Below are 24,224 nucleotides of genomic sequence, written 5' to 3' on the forward strand. Positions count from 1 at the left end.
TGCGTGAGCTCTTTATATATTTTGGATGTCAAGCCTTTATTGGATCTGTCATTTATGAATATATTCTCCCATACTGTAGGATGCCTTTTTGTTCTATTGATGGTGTCCTTTGCTGTACAGAAGCTTTTCAGCTTGATATAGTCCCACTTGTTCATTTTTGCTTTTGTTTCCCTTGCCCAGGGAGATATGTTCATGAAGAAGTCACTCGTGTTTATGTTCAAGAGATTTTTGTCTATGTTTTTTTCTAAGAGATTTATGGTTTTATGACTTACATTCAGGTCTTTGATCCATTTCAAATTTACTTTTGTGTATGGGGTTAGACATCCAGTTTCATTCTCTTACATGTAGCTCTCCAGTTTTGCCAAAACCAACTGTTCAGGAGGCTGTCATTTCCCCATTGTATGTCCATGGCTCCTTTATCATATATTAATTGACTATATATGCTTGGGTTAATGTCTGGAGTCTCTATTCTCTTCCACTGGTCTGTGGGTCTGTTCTTGTGCCAGTACCAAATTGTCTTGATTACTATGGCTTTGTAGTAGAGCTTAAGTTCATGAGTATTTTTGACTTCCTGTTTTGATTCCCTGTGACATCCCCATTTTTTGCCCCATCTGTGTGATTCAACTGCAGTTTCCACATCTTTACCTGCAGAGAAGCACTGTGTAAAAGAGCTTTCTATGATGATGGAAATGTTCAATATTGTATTGTCCCATACAATAACCACCAGTCGCATGTGGCCAATGAATCCTTGAAATAAGGGTTAAAAAGGATCAAGTAGATAGGGCAGTTGAGAGGTCATTCTTAACATTTGACAGAGAAATTCTAAGCAGTTAATGGGGGGCAAAAGTTTACTGTGGTGGATTGAAGAGTAAATGGGAGATGAGGAAGTAGAGTCAGCATGTGTGGGGGAGAAATGGGAAGACGGAGCATGCAGAAGATGCACAAAACGGAGCTCTGGCAGTTACATGAACATGGGTGCAGGAGGATGGAATCTAGAGTTTATGTTCAGCTTCTACTGAGGAAAAAAGAACAGGAGATAAGATGAGATTTTTCTAAAATTTACTGAAGGCAAATGGTTGTGTGAAAATAAACTTCAGCTCTGAAGGAAAAACAGAAATGTTTGTGGTCCTTAATGGTGCAACGGTTACCTAAACGACATGGTTAGTAGTAAGGTTTGAAACATTTTATTTTTCTCTGAAAAACTGTAGAATGCATAATACTACAAAAATAAGGTATTCTATCACTTTTTTAAATAAGATATTTTATAAGTTCCTAGTACTGAGACTGATTTGTCAAACAAATGTATTCTTGTACTTGTCTATAGAATTACTTCTTACAGGTAACTTTAGGTTTAGCATTTCAAGTTCTGAAATGCTAAAATGTAATTTCAAATTATACAATCTATATGTATATATAATGATGCTAATCAAAAGTTGGACGTGACAGAAATCATAGCATCTTAGAACTGAATTGGTGTTCATTAAACTGCTTCATTATGGGTGAGGACCATAAGGCCTAGAAATAATATATGACTTAACCAAGTTTACCCAGACAAGACTCAGATTCAGGTCTTAAACATTAAGCCCAGTGTTGTTTTGAATAAAAGACTGGCTAGATGATGCACCAGGATATTTTTGGTAACCGCATATATTACAATATGAGAGAAAACAGAAAATTTCTAATAGTATGCCTCATTAAGGACAGTGAATCCTTTTCTTTACACTACTACAAAGTACCATTTCCACTTGGGCACATTCTCACCCTGTGCTTCCCATAATTTTCACCCACTTTTCAAAAGTGTTTGATAATTATTCCATATGCTAGGAAATTTGACCCAAAGAGAAGATGTGCAATTTCCCTGCAATTCTTCTAAAAGATTCTTTTCTTACTGAAGATAGAGAAGACGGTATATGGTGGTCTAGAGGATGAACAGTGGTCTTTAAGGATTTAATTCTTAAAATCATTTCAGTTTTCAAACAGTCATCAAGCTTTAGGATTACCTATAGTAGCTAATTCTGACTATAGGATCCTGGTATGTTTTGTGTATGTACAAAGAAACCAGGTTCTATATTTTACATGAGCTGAAGTTGTGGGTTGGTAATTTAGCCCATTGAAAACTTGGTAATGGTCTAACACCTAGACAAAAGTGTTTTTATTTTTGTTTTTTAGAGCCTTTTAACTCCTTTTGGAAAATGCTTCTTAGAGTGAACGTCAAATGCAGGATGGAATCACATATCCTGCTCATGACACTCTGGTCCATTTCTGAAAATAATAATGCTTTCTCAAAATGAAGTAATTTATATTCTTGCCATGCTCTATTGTACGCACTGACTAATTTCTTGAGAGCAATGTTTCCTGTGGCATATTGCCAAAACTAGCTTTATTTGTTTTTCATTAGGCTTTTCATTATCATGCTGCTATATACCTGGATCATTCTGCCTCCTTTGAGACAACCAGGGTGGCTTAAGCTAAGGAATGATACTATGGGTGGGTGGAATGTTTTTGTCCAGTGAATGCCCATTTTAAACCCCTAGATATGCTACAGTTCTAATGGCTTTAATCTTTTTAAGAACACTCAATTGTCCACTTATAATGTAGCCTGATATTAAATTGTTTACATCCATCTATTCTGTCCCTATCCAGGGAAAGACATTAGTCTCACTTTGCACCGCAGTAGACTGGCCCATCCTCCTTTACTATTTCAGGAAAAGGCGTCATGATCCACCCCTATTGCCCAAGCCTGGGACCAATGTGTATTCTGCATTTCTACATCATTCCATGCATTTAATCGCCACACCAAAGTTCTTGATTGTTTTCAAACTCACCCACTTCTTTCTGTCTCCCATGTCTAGTACCTTAGTCTAAGTCCACAAGAACAATGTCAGTAGCCTCCCTACGGTCTCCATGCTCTGAGAATTGACCTTTCCAATTCATTCTCTTTTGCTTTAAATGTCTATCAGTACCCATCGCTCTCCCTAAACAGGTATTCTGTAAATTCTATTCATACGTGTTTTTGTGTTGCACATTAATAGGACAGAGTTTGATTTGTCCAGAAAAGTAGTCATTTGCATTCTTGAACTTCTCTATAGACTCCATAATTTAAAGCAAAACTCTAGCTTACCAGGACTATACCAAAAGACTAAAATTTAGGGACAAAATAAGCAATCTGTAATTTTCTGTATTTGAACATTAATCAGAGGTCTAAAAAAATTATTGAAATCAAAATTTCAGGACTAGACTGGGCCTTGGAGATCATGTGACTTGCTTTATCATTTTTAGTTAAGGAAATTGAGACCCAACCACAGAAACCAAATTGATCTTTCTGAACTTGAAATATCATCATGTAACTCCTTTTCTTAAAATCTGTCTATGGCTCCCCATTATGGTCAGGACGAAGTCTAAATTCCTCAGCATGGTGTATAACATCCATAGTCTGGCCTCTGCTTACCTTTCCAGCCTTACTTCTTGCTCCTCTCCCCGACTTATCCCAGAACTCAAATCTTCCAAGTACACTATGTTCTTTCTTACAAGACAGGAAGTTGCATATAATTTCCCCTTTGTTCTTTCTCTTTGAGTCTAAGTCCTAACCATCCTCCAGAAATCTGATTAGACATCATCTCCTCTGAACACATATCCCACACCCCTCTGGGCTCCCAAGCATGTATCACCCACCATCCTAGCACATTTTCACAGCACTCTAACTGCCTTTGCACAGTCTGTTTCTATCACTGAACTAGAAGGAATAGACAGTTGTGGGCAGGGACCTGCATCTTATGCAGTGTTCTATCCCCACATCTTTTTTTAAAATCAAAGTATCATTGATGTACAATCTTATATTCATTTCATGTATACAACAGAGTGGCTTACCAGTTACCCATTTTATTAAATCCTTACCTCCACAAGTGCAGTTACTGTCTGTCAATATAGGAAGATGTTACAGAATCACTGGCTTTATTCTCCATGCTGTACTTCCATCCCCATTATCAACTTACATTATTCTTCAGAATATTGTGACTCTTTATTCCCCTTCACCCTCCCCACCCACCAATCCCAAACTCCTCTCCCATGGTAACTACCAGTCACTTATCAGTATCTGGGAGTGGACTGCAACTTTGTTCACTTTGTTTTGTTTTTAGATTCTATGAATGAGTGAAATCATATGGTACTTGTTTTTCTCCACCTGGCTTATTTCCCTGATCATAATACCCTCTAGCTCCATCCATGTTGTTGCAAATGGTAGGATTTCTTTTCTTTTTATGGCTGACAAATATTCCATTGTGTATACATACCACATATTCTCTATCCATTCATCTACTGATGGACATTTTGGTCACTTCCATGTCTGGGCTATTGTAAGTAATGCAGCAAGAGGTTTTTGTTTCCTTTGGGTAAATCCCTAGAAGTGAAATTAATGTGTCATATGGTATATCTGTTTTTAGTTTTTTGAGGAACCTCCATACTGCTTTCCACAGTGGCTGTACCAATTGACATTCCCACCAACAGTGTAGAAGGTTCCCATTTCTCCACATCCTTGCCAATACTTGTTATTTCTTGTCTTTTGAATACTGGCCTTTCTAAGTGGTGTGAGGTGATATCTCATTGTGGTTTTGATTTGCGTTTCCCTGATCAATATTGATGTGGAACATCCTTTCATGTACCTGTTGGCCATCTGTACTTCTTCTGTGGAAGATGTCTGCTCAGGTCCTCTGCCCACTCTGCCCACTTTTTTTTTTTTTTGAGAGGGCATCTCTCATATTTACTGATCATATGGTTGTTAACAATAAAATTCTGTATAGGGGACTCAATGCACAATCATTAATCAACCCCAAGCCTATTTCTCAAGAGTCTCCAACTTTCTGAAGCATAATGAACAAGTTTTTACATGGAGAACCAGTTCTTACATAGTGAATAAGTTCTTACATGGTGAACAGTGCAAGGGCAGTCATCACAGAAACTTTCGGTTTTGATCACACATCATGAACTATAAATAATCAGGTCAATTATGATTATTCGTTTGATTTTTATACTTGATTTATATGTGAATCCCACATTTCTCCCTTTTTATTATTATTATTATTTTTAATAAAATGCTGAAGTGGTAGGTAGATGCAAGATAAAGGTAGAAAACATAGTTTAGTGCTGTAAGAGAGCAAATGCAGATGATCAGGTCTGTGCCTATAGACTAAGTATTAATCCAAGCTAGACAAGGGCAACAAAACATCCACGGATGCAGAAGATTTCTCTCAAAACAGGGGGGGTGAGGTTCTAAGCCTCACCTCTGTTGATCCCCAATTTCTCACCTGATGGCACCCCTGCAACTCTGCCCACTTTTTAATTGGGTTATTTGTTTTTATTGGTGTTGAGGCATATGAGTTCTTTATATATTTTGGATGTTAACCTCTTATCAGATAAATCATTTATTAATGCATTCCCCCATACTGTAGGTTGCCTTTTTGTTCTGTTAATGGTGTCCTTTGCTATACAGAGCTTTTTAGTTTAATGTAGTCCCACTAGTTCATTTTTTATTTTTTTCCCTTGCCTGGGGAGATGTGTACAGAAAAAATTGCTCATGCTTATATTCAAGAGATTTTTGCCTGTGTTTTCTTCTAAGTGATTTATGGTTTCATGTCTTACATTTAGATCTTTAATCCATTTCGAGTTTACTTTTCTGTACAGAGTTAGGCAGTAATCCAGTTTTGTTCTCTTGCATGTAGCTGTCCAGTTCTCCCAACACCGGTTATTGAAGAGGCTGTCTTTTCCCCATTTTCTATTCACAGCTCCTTTACCATATATTAATTGAGCATATATGCATGAGTTTATATTTGGGCTCTCTATTCTGTTCCATTGATCTATGAGTCTGTTCTTGTGCCAGTTCCATTCTGTTTTGATTACTGTAGTTTCACAGAATAGCTTTAAGTCAGGGACATAATACCCCCAGGTTTGTTCCTTCTCAGGATTGCTTTGGCTATTCAGGGGTCTTCTGCGTTTCCAGATGAATTTTATGATTATTTGCTCTAGTTCATTGAAAAATGCCATTGATATTTTGATAGAGACTTCATTGGATTGATAAATCACTTAGAGCAGGATGGCCATTTTGACAATATTAATTTTTCCTGTCCATGAACATGGGATATTTGTGTCTTCTTTGATTTCTTTGTTTCCATTTATTTGTGTCTTCTTTAATTTCTCTCATCAGTGTCTTATAGTTTTCAGAGTGCAGAACATTTACCTCCTTGGTTAGGTTTATTACTAGGTATTTTATTCTTTTTGATGCAATTGTAAATGGAATTGCTTTCCTGATTTCTCTTTCTGCTAGTGCATTGTTAGCATATAGGAATGCAACAGATTTCTGTGTATTAACTTTGTATCCTGCAACTTTGCTGATTCCAACTATTAGTTTTTATAGTTTTTTGGTGAAGTGTATTAAGAGTTTTCTATTTATAGTATCATGTCATCTGTAAATAGTGACAGTTTTATTTCTTCCTTACTAATTTGGGTGTCTTTTATCTCTTTATCTTGTCTGAATGCCATGGCTAGAACCTCCAGTACTATGTTGAATAAAAGTGGTAAGAGTGAACATCCTTATCTTGTTTCTGATCACAGAGGAAAAGCTTTCAACTTTTCACCATTGAGTATGATATTAGTTATGGGTTTGTCATATATGGCCTTTGTTGTGTTTAGTGGTATGTTCCCTCTATACCCATTTTGTTGAGAGTTTTTATCATGAATGGATGTTTAATTTTGTCAGTTGCTTTTTCAGCAGCTAATGAGAAAATCATATGGTTTTTATCCTTATTTTTGTTAATATGGTGTATCACATTGATTGGTTTATGAATATTGTACCATCCTTGCATCCCTGAAATAAATCCCACTTGGTGTGATGGAGGATCCTTTTGATGTATTTTTGAAATCAGTTTGCTAATATTTTGTTGAGGATTTTTGCATCTGTGTTCATCAGTGATATCAGTCTATAGTTTTCTTTTTTTGTGGTGTCTTTGTCTGGTTTTGGTAATAGAGTGATACTGTCCTTATAGAATGAATTCAGAAGTATTCCCTCCTTTTCTACTATTTGGACTTCTTTAAGAAGGATGGGTATTAGCTCTTCTTTAAATGTTTTATATAATTCAGCTGTGAAGCCATCTGGTCCTCAATTTTTGTTTGTTTAGAGTTTTTTTTATTACCAATTCAGTTTCGTCACTGGTAATTAGTCTGTTCAGATTTTGTTTCTTCCTGGGTCAGTCTTGGAAAGTTGTGCTTTTCTAGGAATTTGTCCATTTCTTCAGGTTGTCCAATGTATTGGCATATAATTTTTCATAGAATTCTCTAAAAATTCTTTGTATTTCTGTGATGTCAACTGTAACCATTCCTTTTTTGTTTCTGCTTTTTTTTCTTGATAAGTCTGGCTAGGGTTTGCCTATTTTGTTTATCTTCTCAAAGCACCAGCTCTTGGTTTCACTGATTTTTTTCCTCCTGTTTTATTCTCTATTTATGATCTTTATTATGTCCCTCCTATTAACTTTGGGTTTCCTTTGTACTTCTTTCTCTAGTTTCTTTAGTTGAGTGTTTAGACTGTTTATTTGGGATTGTTCTTATTTCTTGCGGTAAGCCTGTATTGCTAAGTACCTCCCTCTTAGAACCACTTTTAAGGCATCTGACATATTTTGAACTGTTGTATTTTTGTTTTCATTTGTCTCCATGTATTGCTTGGTTTCTTCTTTGATTTGTTCATTGATCCATAGATTATTTAGAAGTATGTTGTTTAGCCTCCATGTGTTTTGTGCTTTTGGGGGATTTTTGTGTACTTTATTTTTCATTCCATACCACTGTGGTCTGAAAAGATACTTGATACAATTTCAAGTTTTTTTAGTTTATTGAGGCTCTTTTTCTGTCCTAGTATGTGATCCATTCTTAAGAGCATTCCATGTATACTTGAGAAAAATGTGTATCCTGCTGCTTTTGGGGGGCATGTTCTGTAGATATGTGTTAAGTCCATCTGATCTAGAGTGTGTATCCCCACATCTTGATCAGATATCTGGCATTCAACATTTTAAGATTAATTATTAATCTCACTTTTAACCTGCCCAGCATGCTTCAATTTTTCCATCAGCTCTCCTCTCAAAAAAAAAAACCTGTTTTTAGAGGAAAATAATTTAATTGATTAATTCACATCACCATACAGATCACTGATGATCCTTAATGGCAACTCTTCCTGGAAGCATTTACACTTTTGTAGGAACAGAGTTTGAAGTCACAGGAATGAATCCCCAGTGCAGATAATCCAGCCATAAATATTAAGCTATGAGAGTATTTATGAGGGAAAGGAAGCATTCCTTGAACCTTCAACTTAGTCCCACAGGGGACCTGCTGTGCTCTCACCCTCACAGAAGAATGACTTTATGTTTTTGTTTATTAAAATCAGATCACTTGTTGGTTTGTTCACTCTGTGTTAAGTAAATCATTATTTACCCATAATAAAAATGCATAATTTGACTTGTAACATTTCTGCTTTTATTTCAGGGAAGCAATGTTATGGAAGATCAAGATTTGTTGGAAATTGGAATCCTTAATTCTGGGCACAGACAAAGAATTCTACAGGCAATCCAGCTCCTTCCAAAGGTAGGCAAGGCTTTATTACTGTAGCCCTAAGTACAGTCCCAGTAGTTTTAAGTCCAGATGTGCAAAGGGTATTAGAATTTAGAACAACATTTCTGTATATTGTTGCAACTCCCAAAAGCAGGTCTTCTTGGGCTCAACTAAACATTCAGACTCACAAAACTACTAGGGCCAACAAAAAGAACCTCAGTAAATTCCAAAAGATTGAAATCCTACCAGCCAACTTTTCCGACCACAAGGGTATAAAACTAGAAATAAATTGTACAAAGAAAGCAAAAAGGCTCACAAACACATGGAGGCTTAACATGCTCCTAAATAATCAATGGATCAATGACCAAATTAAAATGGAGATCCAGCAATATATGGAAACAAATGACAACAATAACACAAAGCCCCAACTTCTGTGGGACGCAGCAAAAGCAGTCTTAAGAGGAAAGTATATAGCAATCCAGGCATATTTAAAGAAGGAAGAACAATCCCAAATGAATAGTCTAATGTCACAATTGTTGAAATTGGAAAAAGAAGAACAAATGAGGCCTAAGGTCAGCAGAAGGAGGGACATAATAAAGATCAAAGAAGAAATAAATAAAATTGAGAAGAATAAAACAATAGAAAAAATCAATGAAACCAAGAGCTGGTTCTTCGAGAAAATAAACAAAATAGATAAGCCTCTAGCCAGACTTATTAAGAGAAAAAGAGAGTCAACACACATCAACAGAATTAGAAACGAGAAAGGAAAAATCACAAAGGACCCCACAGAAATACAAAGAATTATTAGAGAATACTATGAAAACCTATATGCTAGCAAGCTGGAAAACCTAGGAGAAATGGACAACTTCCTAGAAAAATACAACCTTCCAAGACTGACCCAGAAAGAAACAGAAAATCTAAAAAGACCAATTACCAGCAATGAAATAGAATTGGTAATCAAAAAACTACCCAAGAACAAAACCCCCGGGCCAGATGGATTTACCTCAGAATTTTATCAGACATACAGAGAAGACATAACACCCATTCTCCTTAAAGTTTTCCAAAAAATAGAAGAGGAGGGAATACTCCCAAACTCATTCTATGAAGCCAACATCACCCTAATACCAAAACCAGGCAAAGACCCCACCAAAAAAGAAAACTACAGACCAATATCCCTGATGAACGTAGATGCAAAAATACTCAACAAAATATTAGCAAACCGAATTCAAAAATACATCAAGAGGATCATACACCATGACCAAGTGGGATTCATCCCAGGGATGCAAGGATGGTACAACATTCGAAAATCCATCAACATCATCCACCACATCAACAAAAAGGACAAAAACCACATGATCATCTCCATAGATGCTGAAAAAGCATTCGACAAAATTGAACATCCACTCATGATAAAAACTCTCAACAAAATGGGCATAGAGGGCAAGTACCTCACCATAATAAAGGCTATATATGATAAACCCACAGCTAACATCATACTGAACAGTGAGAGGCTGAAAGCTTTTCCTCTGAGATCAGGAACAAGACAGGGATGCCCACTCTCCCCACTGTTATTCAACGTGGTACTGGAGGTCCTAGCCACAGCAATCAGACAAAACAAAGAAATTCAAGGAATCCAGATTGGTAAAGAAGAAGTCAAACTGTCATTGTTTGCAGATGACATGATATTGTACATAAAAAACCCTAAAAACTCCACTGCAAAACTACTAGAACTAATATCAGGATTCAGCAAAGTTGCAGGATACAAAATTAACACACAGAAATCTGTAGCTTTCCTATACACTAACAATGAAAAGAGAAATCAGGAAAACAATTCCATTCACAATAGCATCAAAAAGAATAAAATACCTAGGAATAAACCTAACCAAGGAAGTGAAAGACCTATACCCTGAAAACTATAAGACACCCTTAAGAGAAATTAAAGAGGTCACTAACAAATGGAAACTCATCCCATGCTCCTGGCTAGGAAGAATTAATATCATCAAAATGGCCATCCTGCCCAAAGCAATATACAGATTCGATGCAATCCCTATCAAACTACCAACAGCATTCTTCAATGAACTGGAACAAATAGTTCAATAATTCATATGGAAACACCAAAGACCCCGAATAGCCAACGCAATCCTGAGAAGGAAGAATAAAGTGGGGGGGGATCTCACTCCCCAACTTCAAGCTCTACTACAAAGCCACAGTAATCAAGACAATTTGGTACTGGCACAAGAACAGAGCCACAGACCAGTGGAGAATAGAGACTCCAGACATTAACCCAAACATATATGGCCAATTAATATTTGATAAAGGAGCCATGAACATATAATGGGGAAATGACAGTCTCTTCAACAGATGGTGCTGGTAAAACTGGACAGCTACATGTAAGAGAATGAAACTGGATCACTGACTAACCCCATACACAAAAGTAAACTCCAAATGGATCAAAGACCTGAATGTAAGTCATAAAACCATGAAACTCTTAGAAAAAAACATAGGCAAAAATCTCATGGACATAAACATGAGTGACTTCTTCATGAACATATCTCCCCGGGCAAGGGAAACAAAGGCAAAAATGAACAAGTGGGACTATATCAAGCTAAAAAGCTTCTGTACAGCAAAGGACACCATCAATAGAACAAAAAGGTATCCTACAGTATGGGAGAACATATTCATAAATGACAGATCCGATAAAGGCTTGACATCCAAAATATATAAAGAGCTCACACGCCTCAACAAACAAAAAGCAAATAATCCAATTAAAAATTGGGCAGAGGAGCTGAATAGACAGTTCTCTAAAGAAGAAATCCAGACGGCCAACAGGCACATGAAAAGATGCTCCACATTGCTAGTCATCAGAGAAATGCAAATTAAAACCACAATGAGATATCACCTCACACCAGTAAGGATCGCCACCATCCAAAAGACAAACAATAACAAATGTTGGCGAGGTTGTGGAGAAAGGGGAACCCTCCTACACTGCTGGTGGGAATGTAAACTAGTTCAACCATTGTGGAAAGCAGTATGGAGGTTCCTCCGAATGCTCAAAATAGACTTACCATTTGACCTAGGAATTCCACTTCTAGGAATTTACCCTAAGAATGCAGCACTCCAGTTTGAAAAAGACAGATGCACCCATATGTTTATCGCTGCACTGTTTACAATAGCCAAGATATGGAAGCAACCTAAATGTCCATCAGTAGATGAATGGATAAAGAAGATGTGGTACATATACACAAAGAAATATTATGCAGCCATAAGAAAAAAACAGATCCTACCATTCGCAACAACATGGATGCAGCTAGAGGGTATTATGCTCAGTGAAATAAGCCAGGCGGAGAAGAACAAGTACCAAATGATTTCACTCGTATGTGGAGTATAAGAACAAAGGAAAACTGAAGGAACAAAACAGCAGCAGAATGACAGAACCCAAGAATGGACTAAGTTACCAAAGGGAAAGGGACTGGGGAGGATGGGTGGGAAGGGAGGGATAAGGGTGGGGAAAAAGAAAGAGGGCATTACGATTAGCATGTATAGTGCATGGGGGGGGCACGGGGAGGGCTGTGCAACACAGAGAAGACAAGTAGTGATTCTACAGCATCTTACTACACAGATGGACAGTGACTGTGAAGGGGTATGTAGGGGGGACTTGGTGAAGGGGGGAATGTAGTAAACATAATGTTCTTTCTGTAATTGTAGATTAATGATACCAAAATTTAAAGGGGGGGAGGGGCACAAGAAAAAATAAATTCTATCCAGCAAAAAAAAAAAAGTACTAGGGCCATGCTCGGCTTAAGATTAACCTAGAAGGACGTGATGTATACAGGAAACACCGCTGGCCAGCAAGGCAGCTTCAGAGTTTCTCCTTAGTGGAAGTCCTTTTATCAATATAAACATCAGTCCAGGTCTTCTGGCCAACAGTTCAGGTATAAGAAGAAAAGATCAGTATTTAGAGGGTGTAGAATGTTCCTAGATAAATAGTCCCATCTCCCATAAGAGGCAATATCTCTTGTAACAACTCCATAGATTTCACCTCCGGGAACAAAGGACCTGCATAATTATAGGAGTTATCACTCGGGAAGTCCAAAGTATTATCCCCCCATAAGGTATTTATAGTTCATGTATGAATCCTCCCAGTCCAGGTGCAATTTGCCAACTAGACATCATTTTAACTGTAAGCAGTGTGTTGTCTAGCAACAGAGTTGATCTTAAGTTACCAAATAAGGTTTTATAGGAGCCTAAAGCAAGAGGTAGGATCTGAGGACTGGTCTTCAAGATGCATAGGATTTTAATTGATAAGGAGAGGCAGAGGCATTTCAGGGACCAGCAGGAACCATACAGATACAGGTACAATCCAAGCAACAAATTCCAGAAGCATTAGGGTAATAATGACAGAGTATAATTTACAATCCAATGGGAGTTGTACAACAATGTGAATGTACTTAATGCCACTAAACTGTACACTTTAAAATGATTAAGGTAGTAAAGTTTATGTTTTGCAACCACCACAAATAATATTTAAAAAGAAGAAGGAAATCCAATGTGATTAAAACAATTGGATCATGAAGAGTTTAGTCAGAGACAAAGTAGAAAAAGGAGGTTGTGTCAATTTGTGTCGGGCTAAGAAATTTAAAATTTGTTCTTTAGGCACTTGGGAATAGACATTACTGGACTGCTTTAGGCCAGTTAATTCTGGAAGCAGTACACAATGGGAATTAGAAGGACAGAAAACTGAAGCTGGGTCATCCAGTTGGGAAAAGATTCAAGGAGCAAGATTGGAGGCAGGGTTGCAGATGAAACGTAATAGCTACAGCTCAATATGTGAGCTTATCGTATGTTTGTATTCTCTTCTGCTCTTTTCCTTTCTAAGGAGGCTCTAATTTCTCCTTCTCAGAATGGGAAGGATAAATATTAACCACTGTTTCCAAGGAAGTGATCTGATGAAATTTGCCAACTGACAGTGAACTGAGTTTCTACTGATAGAAACTTAACATTTTTGCAAATTCAAGGACAGTCAAACATATAAAGAAATTTAATCATGCAATTTTCTACATTAAAAGGAAAAGAATAAAGGGTCCTTAGAACTAATTCTTGTAAGTGCATTTGTCTACCTCTGTACCTTCTTAAGTATCTTCTATTTCTGTATCTTTACTTAAAATACTACTCATTTAGAAAGTTTTTTTCTCATTGTCTGAAAGATCTTTCTGCACTGCTGTATCCTCAACACGTAGCCCAGCCCATGGTAGGCACTCAATAAGTCAATGAATGGCTCCTCCTTGTCACAGTGCTGCCCATCACTTCCTCTGTGAAACTTCCCCTAAAGTGGAACCACTTCTTACCACCTTGGTAATTATCACCCTAGTTTAAACCAAGCACCTCTAACTCAACTATGACATTAGATTCTAGTCTGTCATCCCTAGACTAGACTACAGTAGGTTACTCACTGGTCCTCTTTACCCTGGACAATTCATACATACTTTCTTCTCTATCCTACTTACCTTTCTTACCATTGTACAAATGAATTTCCATACAGCATCCAGAATGATCCTCCTACAATGTAAATCAGGTCATACAATACCCTGCTTTAAATCTCCAATGGATTCCCTTCTCACTGAGAATAAAATCCTTATCATGGCCTACAAAAGGCAACAGGACATGGCCCCTTCCCACCCTATAACCTCATTTTTCACTCTCTCCTCCCATACTCTGTCATGTTCTTTTTGTTCCAGAGTATGCTAAGCTCATTTTTGTCTCAAGGCCTTTCCATATTGGTCTCTCTGCCTGGAAAGGTTTTTATTCAGATCTTTGTACACTTACTTCTATACATCATCAAATCTCTACACAGCTTTCATCTCCTCGCAGAGGCCTTTATGACCTCAAAGTCATGCCCCTTGTACTCTACCACTGTCCTTCATATTGTTCTGCTTTAGTTTCTCCATAGCACTGAAGCACTCCAAGTAACCTGAAGTTACATTATTTATTTGTTTGTTTTCTTCCTTATTTTCCATCTCTCCTCTAGGATGCAAGGTCTATGAGCTCAAGCACCTTAGCTGTCTTGCCCCCTTCTATATACCTAGCCCCTAGAGAAAGGTTAATCACATCACAGATAGTTAAAAAATATTTCTGAAAAGAAAGAATACACTCCTCTCTCTTTCCTTTGAGATTTGGTGGCCCTATGCCTACTCAGTCTGAAGGTACTAATAATATATTCTAGCACTTCTACATTATGCATCCTGAGGGCAGACATTGTCATGTCCATCCTTAAACTTCCCAATGTACTTAGTTTAGTACATGCACATTAAAAGAAAGAGAGAATCAGTGATTGAATAAATATTTTCCTCACGTGTTATTTCAATATGAATTTTTAAAATCACATTTTAGGAAATGTGCCTCAATTTCAAGATACATCTATAATCGTCTGCATGCCACTTGTTAATGAGAAATAAAAGAACCTGTACTCAGAATTATATGGTGAATAAATGAAGTGTTTATTTTTAAGACAGAATATCATTCCCATTAGAGAAAACAGTATAATAGAAACAATACAAAATTAAGCATCTATTAAGAGGCTGATGCAAAAGTGCTTGCTTTGCTACCAAATGAGTAGAGAATACACAAAAGCATCCCAACACATGTTCAGCAGCACAAACAGAATGTTATAATGCTACAGATGGATGCTTTGCCTTCTTAGGTAATGAGCCTAATCTTCAGATGGCTAATTCTGTAATTTTACTGCCAGCACATTCATTTGCATTCACTCTAACTTTGCGCTGCCAGAAAATGGACAAAATGTCTCTTCATTTTGTTTATGCAATTTTGGTCTTCAGAATATTTGTGTTCTTCATCTGTCATGAAAAATATTCCATGACTGCTACCTGAGATACTTTAATTAACATATTGTGTTTTGGAATTAGTGAGATTGTTCCTAAACAGAGAAAAGGTAGTTTGCAAAGTGCAATTTTGATCTGTTAGCACCCTTCAAAGTGTGTTTTTCATGCTTCATTTGTATTTGTTGTTTCATGTTTCAAAGACAAAACTGTATTGCTTTGGTAAGAATGGGTTTTCTGTAATATACCCTTTTAACACTGAAGTATTCACCAGTGCTAAGGTCTGCATATTCTCAAGTACATTTGATACATGGAACACATAGAATACATCCCATGTATTCTCAGCATGGGCATCTTTAGACTAGTAATCTTATTAATTCCTCTTTTCCATTTGCTTTTTCCCTCTGTCTCTTGCAATGCTTGACCTCAAGTAACACAGCTTAATTATCCATTTTCACCCGCATCCATTTCCCTCACCAACCCCAACTCAACCTTTTATTAGGCCTAAAAGTTTGACAGGACTTCAGAAGATCCTTTTCTCTTTTCAAGAAAGGAAACAAACCAAAAGTTCCATGAAAAGATGGCTAATTTTGTGCTCTCCTAGAAACTGTAAGTGCATTGGACTGTCTCTGTTCCCAAGACATAAGGAAATTATTTGTAACTCATAATTTGCCTTTTCCCACATAAGAATTCCATGTGGCTAAATCTTTGGATAATCCTCTAAAATCCTTTTGAAAGGGCATAAGGTCTTCTGTCCTTTGATAATGTAACATCTGGAGGTCAAGAATTCAAAGGATTTTCATTTTAAATGTTTGTAGGACTTATGTCAAGGCCCATATTGTATCTGCTTTTTTAATATCTCTCATCCTGACTTGAAAATGTGTTTCAGCACACTTAGCAACTTTTGTTTCCCTGCTCACTTCTTTTTCAATATTTCCTTTTCTAATGTCTTCCTGTTTTATGTTATCTTTTGAATTTATTGAATAGTTGTCTATCCTTGCTAATCCCCTTTCCTTTGCTCCCACTCATTCTTCAACCTACTTGAGTCTAACTAGCTCCTCGGCTACCATTCCACAAAACCAGTCAAAAATTACTAATAGAACGAAACCACTAACCAGAAAAACAAATTCCATAAGCCCCCTTCCACCTTCATCTTGCTTGGCTTCATGAAATTCTGATACTCTAGTCAATTGTCCACACTGTCTTCTGTTGGCCTTCACAGTACCTGGTTATCTGCCTGCCTGCCTCTCTGATGTTCTTTCTCTTTGCTCATTCTCCTAAGTTAAATGTTTGGAATTCCTCAAACCTCAAACTCAAAAATATCTGATGACCAGTAAATGTTATAATTACAGGACTCTTGATCATAGCATAGGTTCTGGAATTCAGTTTTGTTCATTGCTGCCCTACTTCTACTTTACTACATAAGGAACATCTACATTTCAGCTGCCCTTTATTTCTAAGCTCAGTTCAATTTAACCAATATTTGTTGGGCTACATAGTGTCAATTATTTTTTTCACTGAATAGTGCTGAACATGTCTGACTGGATTAAATTACCCCCTTTCCCATCCTCACTTCGAGATTTTTTTTTTTAAGAACAGTTATCTGTTATCCCAATAGAAAAGTAAGACTCTGGGTTAGTTATCTATTGCTATGTAACAAATTACCCAAAATATTAATGGTATGTAAAAACAGCATTTATTATCTTATAGCTTCTGTGGGTTAGGAATTCAGGAGCAGCCTAGCTGGGTCCTCTGGCTGTAAGTCTCACAGGGCCACAGTCCCCTCAGGACTCAATGGGAAAGGACCCACTCCCTAGCTCACTCAGGTGGCTGTAGGCAGGACTCCATTCCTCAGGGGGTTTTGGACTGAGACCTCAGTGCTTTACACAAGCTGTTGACTGAAGTCCTCCCTCAGTTCCTTGTCATGCGGGCCTCTCCAGGGAGCATCTCACATAGGCACCTGGCTTCAACAGTGTAAACAAGTGAGAGCACAAGGGCTAGCGAGATGGAAGGCATACTCTTTTGTAACATCCCATCCTTTTGCTATATTCTATTCATTAGAATTAAGTCAATAGATTCAGCCCACGTGGAAGAGGTATTTACACAATGGTGAGAATACCAGGAGGTGGGACCCCTGGGGACCACCTCAGAAATCTGCCTACTGCAAATACACTTTATAATAATGCACTTCACAGTCTAGTTTCCATGTCTACATTGTGGTTAAAGTGGAATAACCTACCAACAACAATCCCAAAGGCTTCTTCTATTTCCATGGGCCATCTTCATGGGACCATGACATTCACACTTAAATGATTTAGAAACTGCATTTTCAATCACCACTCAAAAAGGGGCCAGATGTCTCTGTTCTGTAGAGTTAGGTATAATGTAGCATGATATGATACAATCATACACAAATTAGAGATCTTGGAGATCTACCAATTGCACATAAAGACTTCATGATATGAACACCACTGATCTGAGGGATATATATAAATCAGTAATGCCATAAAATATTATAAATTTTAAAAGCATGTTCATTCTTCATTGGTGCCTCATTACAAAAGGGAGCATATTTCCACCTCTATTGGGAAAGTGAATTGGCAAGTCTACTGGGCAAAATTTCTTAGGATGTTAGGAAAAAAACACATTTTTAAAAACTAACAAAGCTAGAAATTAAAAGTGACCATTTAACTTTAGGCCTGATTAGAGCAAATAGATAAAGGCAACATTTGACCAAATGTCTCATTATTCCTTAGCCTGGCAATCCACTTGTAAGCAGAGATACAGTGGCAGGGTTTGAGAACTCAAACACTTTTAAAGGAGACGATATGGAGTGGTAGAAACTGTAGCAAGCTGGAGAACACAAACCCTGTCCACAAAAAGTATGGTTTTCTTTCCAAAAACTTCATTAATAAAACAAGGCATTGGGGGCCATATTTAATTATAGTCGTCACTGAAACTGTGACCCCTGTGTCAGAGGGGAAGAGACCTTCTCCAGAAATGAAAGCCCTAATACAGTAGAATCATAGATTATCTTGGAGCTCAAAAGGAGTATTATGAATGTGACATTATCTTGATTTGACTTTCTGTCCAAGACTCCACTGTTTTCAAGGTTCTTAAAATCTAGATGTCTGTTAATTCTAGTCTTTATGATTGCTGAAGATGTGTGCAAGCTTTAGGGAAAAAGTATACAATCAATGTAATTTCTTTAAAAGTCCAGGAAGGAAAGTTCAGTCTTATTTCTCTGTCACTTAACAAAATGATAAAAACTCATTCCTATTTCTTCTGCTGTTTTTCAGAAGGGCAATAACAAGATGTAGGCTGCACTCACCGATGCCCTCAAGGTACCTTTTGACAGGATAACTTCATCCTCCCCTACCATCACTCACTTTTCATCTACCCTCCTTCTTTTTACTTGGATTTCTTTCTTTTCACCAACTGGTATCTTAAACTTCGTTCCACCCAGTGTTGACCTACCACCCTGTGGACACCCACTTAAAGACATACTATACTCTCAAACAGAATCCCATACACGTATGTGCACCATGATCATGAGGGCCTTAACCTAAAGTTAATACACGATCATACCCACAGTCTAATTGAGGGTGTAGGATATTCTACTTTCTGTAGGTCTCACTTTTGGTATTCCTAGAGTTCTTTCAAGCTCCATTCAGTTCTGTTAATATCTTATGGTTCTGGAACAGATATGCTCACTTAGATGACTTAGGTCAGTATAAAAGATTATATATTTTTCAGGCGAAATGTTGGTGCCATTGGAGAATAGGGAAGGGAGAAATAGCAGTTGATCTTAAGGTGAAAAATGTAGGTAATTTAGAATATGTAAATTTTGAGGTGACAGCAAGTCACCTCTTTCTTATTATTCCTTAGCCTAGAAACCCTGGTGGCCTGCATTTTCCTTGGGTGACCTCCTTCCCCATGCCTCACACTTTCTGTTTACAGGTGGAGACTAATAATAGTTTGTTTATCCCAGGCACTCTGAAGGAATGGTCGGTGTTTATAAAGTTCTTTGAAATGACAAAGCCCGGGACATACAAAGTACAGATAGCTCTAGCCATCTGGACTGGATAGATATCCTAAGAATTCCTAGGCGTGAGAGAGGTACAGTCCCAGCATGCTTACTGATGCTCTGTTCCAAAATTTGTAGGCAGTTTCAGGAAGCAAGAAGGCTGCTGCATTCTTCCTAAGCTAAAGAGGGAGGATTTCTTAATGTTTTATTTTAAATGAATTTATCTTGGAACAACTTATTCTGTAGACCAGAGAGCTGGTACCTAAAAATATCGCTTTTATTCATTATCCAACCTCTCCCCCGATATTTACAGAGAAATGGGGAGAAAATCTCGAGCACATAGGTTCTGATCTATTGCTATCCACAACAGCTGTCATCCTTCAGCTTTGAGAAGTTCACCCTCACTAATAAAGAACAAAGGCTCCCTGGGAGTGATGTAGCAACTAGTAGCAAGAATAAAGGAATTTTAATATTTGAGCATTTTCTCTTCGTTATATAATTCTTCCAAGAAAATCACCATTTAGAACTGCAGAAGACCTTAAAATATCCAGGTCAACCTCTCATCTGAGTTGTCTCGCAGGCGAGGAAACCAAGACAGGGTTTTATTATTTGACTTGCCCCAGGGCAGAATGTTCCTTTGTGACAGACCTGAAACTAAATCCCAGGTGTCTGTGCTCATGACAGGCATCTCCTGGGTGAAGACTGTGTTATATCAGAGACCCAAGGCTCTAAGGATGCTTCTGTTTTTGTGAGAGAAACTGTGAAAGGACAGGAAAGGACCAAATGGCAAACCACAAGAAAAGGAATTGTTCATAAAATTGGACTTCCTTTTAAGAGTCAGGCTTAAAATGCAGTTTTTGCAACCCCCATAGACCTCCCTATGGCTGAAACTTCTTTCTTAGGTGGAAGGGAAGGACTGTGCCAGGATCCCAAAGCCCTGGGGAAGCAGGAAGGAGATGGACATGGACAAGAAGAAAGGCAGACATACACCGTGTCGGTGGTCCAGGGGCCCGTGGGGGGTCAAATCACCTATTTATCCTTAAAGGTGGCCTTAGAGAAGTCTTAACTAACAGTAGGCATTGCTGTTTCAAAGAAGGAAAAGCATAACAGGACAGAGTAAAATAACTAAAATAATCTTATTTATTTTCTCCTTTAAATTGGATGGAGAGGAAGGAAAGATGGGGAAGATGGAGGGCACTCTCTAGGAGAGAGTAAAGATACATCTTTAGGGCATTAAACTCCATGGAGATGGCATTTTTATAGGAAGCAGCCTGGTGTAATGGTTGGGAACATAGCCAGACTCCCTAAGTTTGAGTTTACCTACTTCATAGGGGTTCTGTGAGAATTTAATGAGTCAGTATTTGTAAAGCACTCAAAATGCATCCTGGCACATCACATATGCTATATTCCTGTTTATCAAATAAATTTTTAAGAGGAATATTGAAAGAGAACCAAGGAAAAAATGAGGTTTCTTCATCCCACTAATTATACCTGCAAATTACTACTCCAGGCATAAACAATAAGGAAAATAAATCTCCGTTTTTTTTCATTCAGCCAATAGATATTTTATAAATACCTACTGCATGCCAGGCACTGTTATAAATGGAAACAAAAGCTACATGTTTACTGTCCTTGTGCAACTTACATTCTGTAAGTGGGGGATGCAGACAAATGAAAGTGAGGATATGTAACTTCAAGCAATGATAAGTGCTGTGGAGAAATATTAAGCCAGACAATCGACAGACATTGGGGAGGATGGACAAATATTATTTAAGTGGATAAACTAGGATTCATACCAGGCAGTTTAACTGAGGTTCTTTACCACCTCACCATGTGGTCTGAACACTGTGTTTCAAAGCATAATAAAGATATGAAGGGAATACTGAAATGAGTGAACTAAATAATCCATGTAAGGCGCTTTTAAGGAACTTGGAGTTCATAAACATGAACTCTCTTGAGCTTTTATTTTAACCTAATTTAATCCTAGTTTAGTCACTCACTACTTGTATCACCTTGGGCAAGTTACTTAGATTCTCTAATCCTCAATTTCCTCATCAGTAAAATGGAGGTGATAGCATAGCCCACCACTATACTTTATACCAAATAACTTTAGGTCATTGTGAGTTATAAGTTGAAAAATGCATGTGAAGTGCCTGGCATGTTGAAGGATTAAATTAATGTTAGTTATAGCTACTCACATTTGTTCAAAAAATACTTCCTAAATTAACAAAACTCAATGGATTTTTTGCTGTTGATTTGCCTGGAGCCAAAATGTAATGAAAAGGGACTCAGTTCGGGACATACACCTGTAACAAAAAATGCCCTTGGCTGTATTGCACAGTAAACTTTCTGTTCTTACTAGTGGATTTCTCACAGGCACATTATCCATTTTCTAGATAAGAAAAATGCAAAACTTTCTAATTTGCCACTAAGTTAATTATTTTAATACATTTAGGATTGTTGCTTAACCCATAAGGAGCTAGAACAGAAGGTGTTTAAAGTCATAACTAGGGCCTTCCTATCTAAGAGATTAGTAGAATAAATGTAATACTGAGAGGGCTTTCTTACTGCATTTTCTAGAGGTAATATAATCATTGACTAACACTAATTGGAAAGTGGGAGAGGAGTGGAAATGAACAGTACCTTGAACAAGGGCTCCATAAATGCATGTGACGTAAAATGGAAGCGAACTGAGAGGCTGCGTGGTGGGGCCTTGACAGCGCAGTTCCATTAAATGGCTAAAGGCTTTGGGAATTCACAGAAAAGCAGAACTATGTGAATTTACACAAGAGCTCTAGAAAAACATACTCCCCATTTTGAACAAGCCACTTCCTCCCTACCACCCATCTTTACTGTATCGTCGAATGAAGTGCTAATCTAACAATTGAATCTAACTTGGCTACATTTCTTATTTTTGATCAATAGCTCTCAAGTAAGAAGTCTCTGTTCACTTTATGCCTATAAATGTATTGAGCATCTGCTTATGGCTTCGTGCAAGGAGGAAAAAAGATGACATTACACAGTATCTGCCTTCAAGGAGATTACTGTCTAACAAAGGACTCAGGCCAATAGCTAAGTGATTCTAATACAAAGCAAAGCATAAACAAGCTCTAATAGAAGGATTCCTGGAGGAGGAGGCGATGAATCAAAAAATCCCCATTCATCTTAAACACTTCCTTGTTGCAGGGAGTTTTGAGATAGCTTATGACACTCTAAGCAAAACATGACCCAAAGCATCTGCTTCGCTTGTATAGGCAGATAGATATGCTATTTTTTTCTCATTTGTAATAACCATCCTCTGAAATACAGCCAGTGCCGTCAATCGATCTATGAATTTCATCCATCACTTTGCCCTTCAAGCTATGAGTCAAATACTTCAAGCCTGAGCAGATACCTACAGTCAACTTGAATGGAACAGGCTAAGCCAGTGACAGTCAAGTCTCCCACCCCTAAACTAAGCACTTTTCAATTACATCATATTTCTCTGTGGTTATTTTCTTTGTTAATGATCGATAGTATTTTAGATTTCCATCTTTTGATTTAGGATTCTAATCTCATGGCTGATCTTCTGTGGACCCACAGTGAACATTCTTTATAAGAATCCGTATTCCTCAAGGTGCACCTGAGCAGACCCTGAGAGACTGCAGGGCAAACACCTATGTGAATAACCAACATTTAAGCAGAAACTTCCCATATGCCAGGTACTGTTCTAAGTACTACTGGATTCATTCTAAATTAACTTGTTTAAATCTTAAAATTAATTTTCCGTTTTACAGATAAACCAAGGCACAGAAAAGTTAAGCACCTTGCCTAAGGTCATACACTTAGCAAGTTGGCAGAGACCGTACTCTAACCAGGCCTCCTGACCCCAGAACCTGAGCTCCTAAATGCTTTTCTCTGCTGCCTCTGTCACCAGTATCATGTCTCTGTGCTCTTCAAATAATCCATCAGTGCTGTCTACTTTGGGAAAATGACTGGACATTTCATTTCATTATCTCCCACAGATCTAGCATCTTCTATTTTCTATTTTAGTAAATAGAAGCTCAGCTTTTTTTTCTTTTTTTAGCTAACGTAACTACTCCTCTTATCAGAGGAATGAGTACTAGAAACCGCCAGATTCCTTTTTTCATGTCTTCAAGAGAAAACACACTTTCACTTACTTATTCTATGAATTCGTGATGGCATAAGTGACAAGTAGAAACACTTTAAATGATTTTTAAGGTTATAATATATGGATCACAGAGTCCCAACAGTTAGAAGCCTTTTCTTCAATGCCTCATCAGTTTTAACTCTCAACTCCTTCTCTGCCAAAAGGCCATGGCATAGTGGGAAGGGACTGTGTTTTCAATTTTTAAACACGAAGGAAATGTATTATAGAAATTTTTTTTTATGTGAAATTTTCTCCACAAATGTACAAGAGATGATTGCGGTAAGTGTAGAGAAGACTGATTTCCCTGCCTTTCACCTCCGGGATGCAATTACACCATCATCTGTCAACATTTCTGGTGTCTACTTTTGGAAAAACGCTTTTCTAAGTGCTACTGATGTAGATACAAAGCAACAATTGGCCTTACATTCCAAAGACCTTACCATCCCCGATGGGATTGCAGTCAGATGAAAGAGATCTAAGACAACGTCACATGCCCTAAAGTGCATCGGTGAATCTCTGATTCATCCATTGTTCAGTCAGACAGTCAGTTCATTTGGGTTCTGTGCTAGGTCCAGAGATGGCGATGCAAAAATGTATATAAGACTTGGTCCCTGCCTCAAGGATTTCTACC

At 37.6% G+C, this 24,224-nt stretch overlaps 1 protein-coding gene across 8 annotated transcripts in view; it reads left to right on the forward strand.

Moving 5' to 3' along the window:
- The window catches only part of ANKS1B (ankyrin repeat and sterile alpha motif domain containing 1B), a 1,001,987-nt gene that overhangs the window by 694,878 nt on the left and 282,885 nt on the right, over positions 1 to 24,224 (forward strand). For all 8 annotated transcript variants that reach the window (XM_036891074.2, XM_036891080.2, XM_057486481.1 and 5 more), the window contains one exon: positions 8,518 to 8,616. In XM_036891074.2, coding sequence (XP_036746969.2) covers positions 8,518 to 8,616 — 99 coding nt within the window. The remainder of the gene's footprint in view (positions 1 to 8,517; positions 8,617 to 24,224) is intronic.

This window comes from Manis pentadactyla, chromosome 10 (assembly GCF_030020395.1).
Source record: "Manis pentadactyla isolate mManPen7 chromosome 10, mManPen7.hap1, whole genome shotgun sequence".
In the NCBI taxonomy this organism is placed as follows: domain Eukaryota; kingdom Metazoa; phylum Chordata; class Mammalia; order Pholidota; family Manidae; genus Manis; species Manis pentadactyla.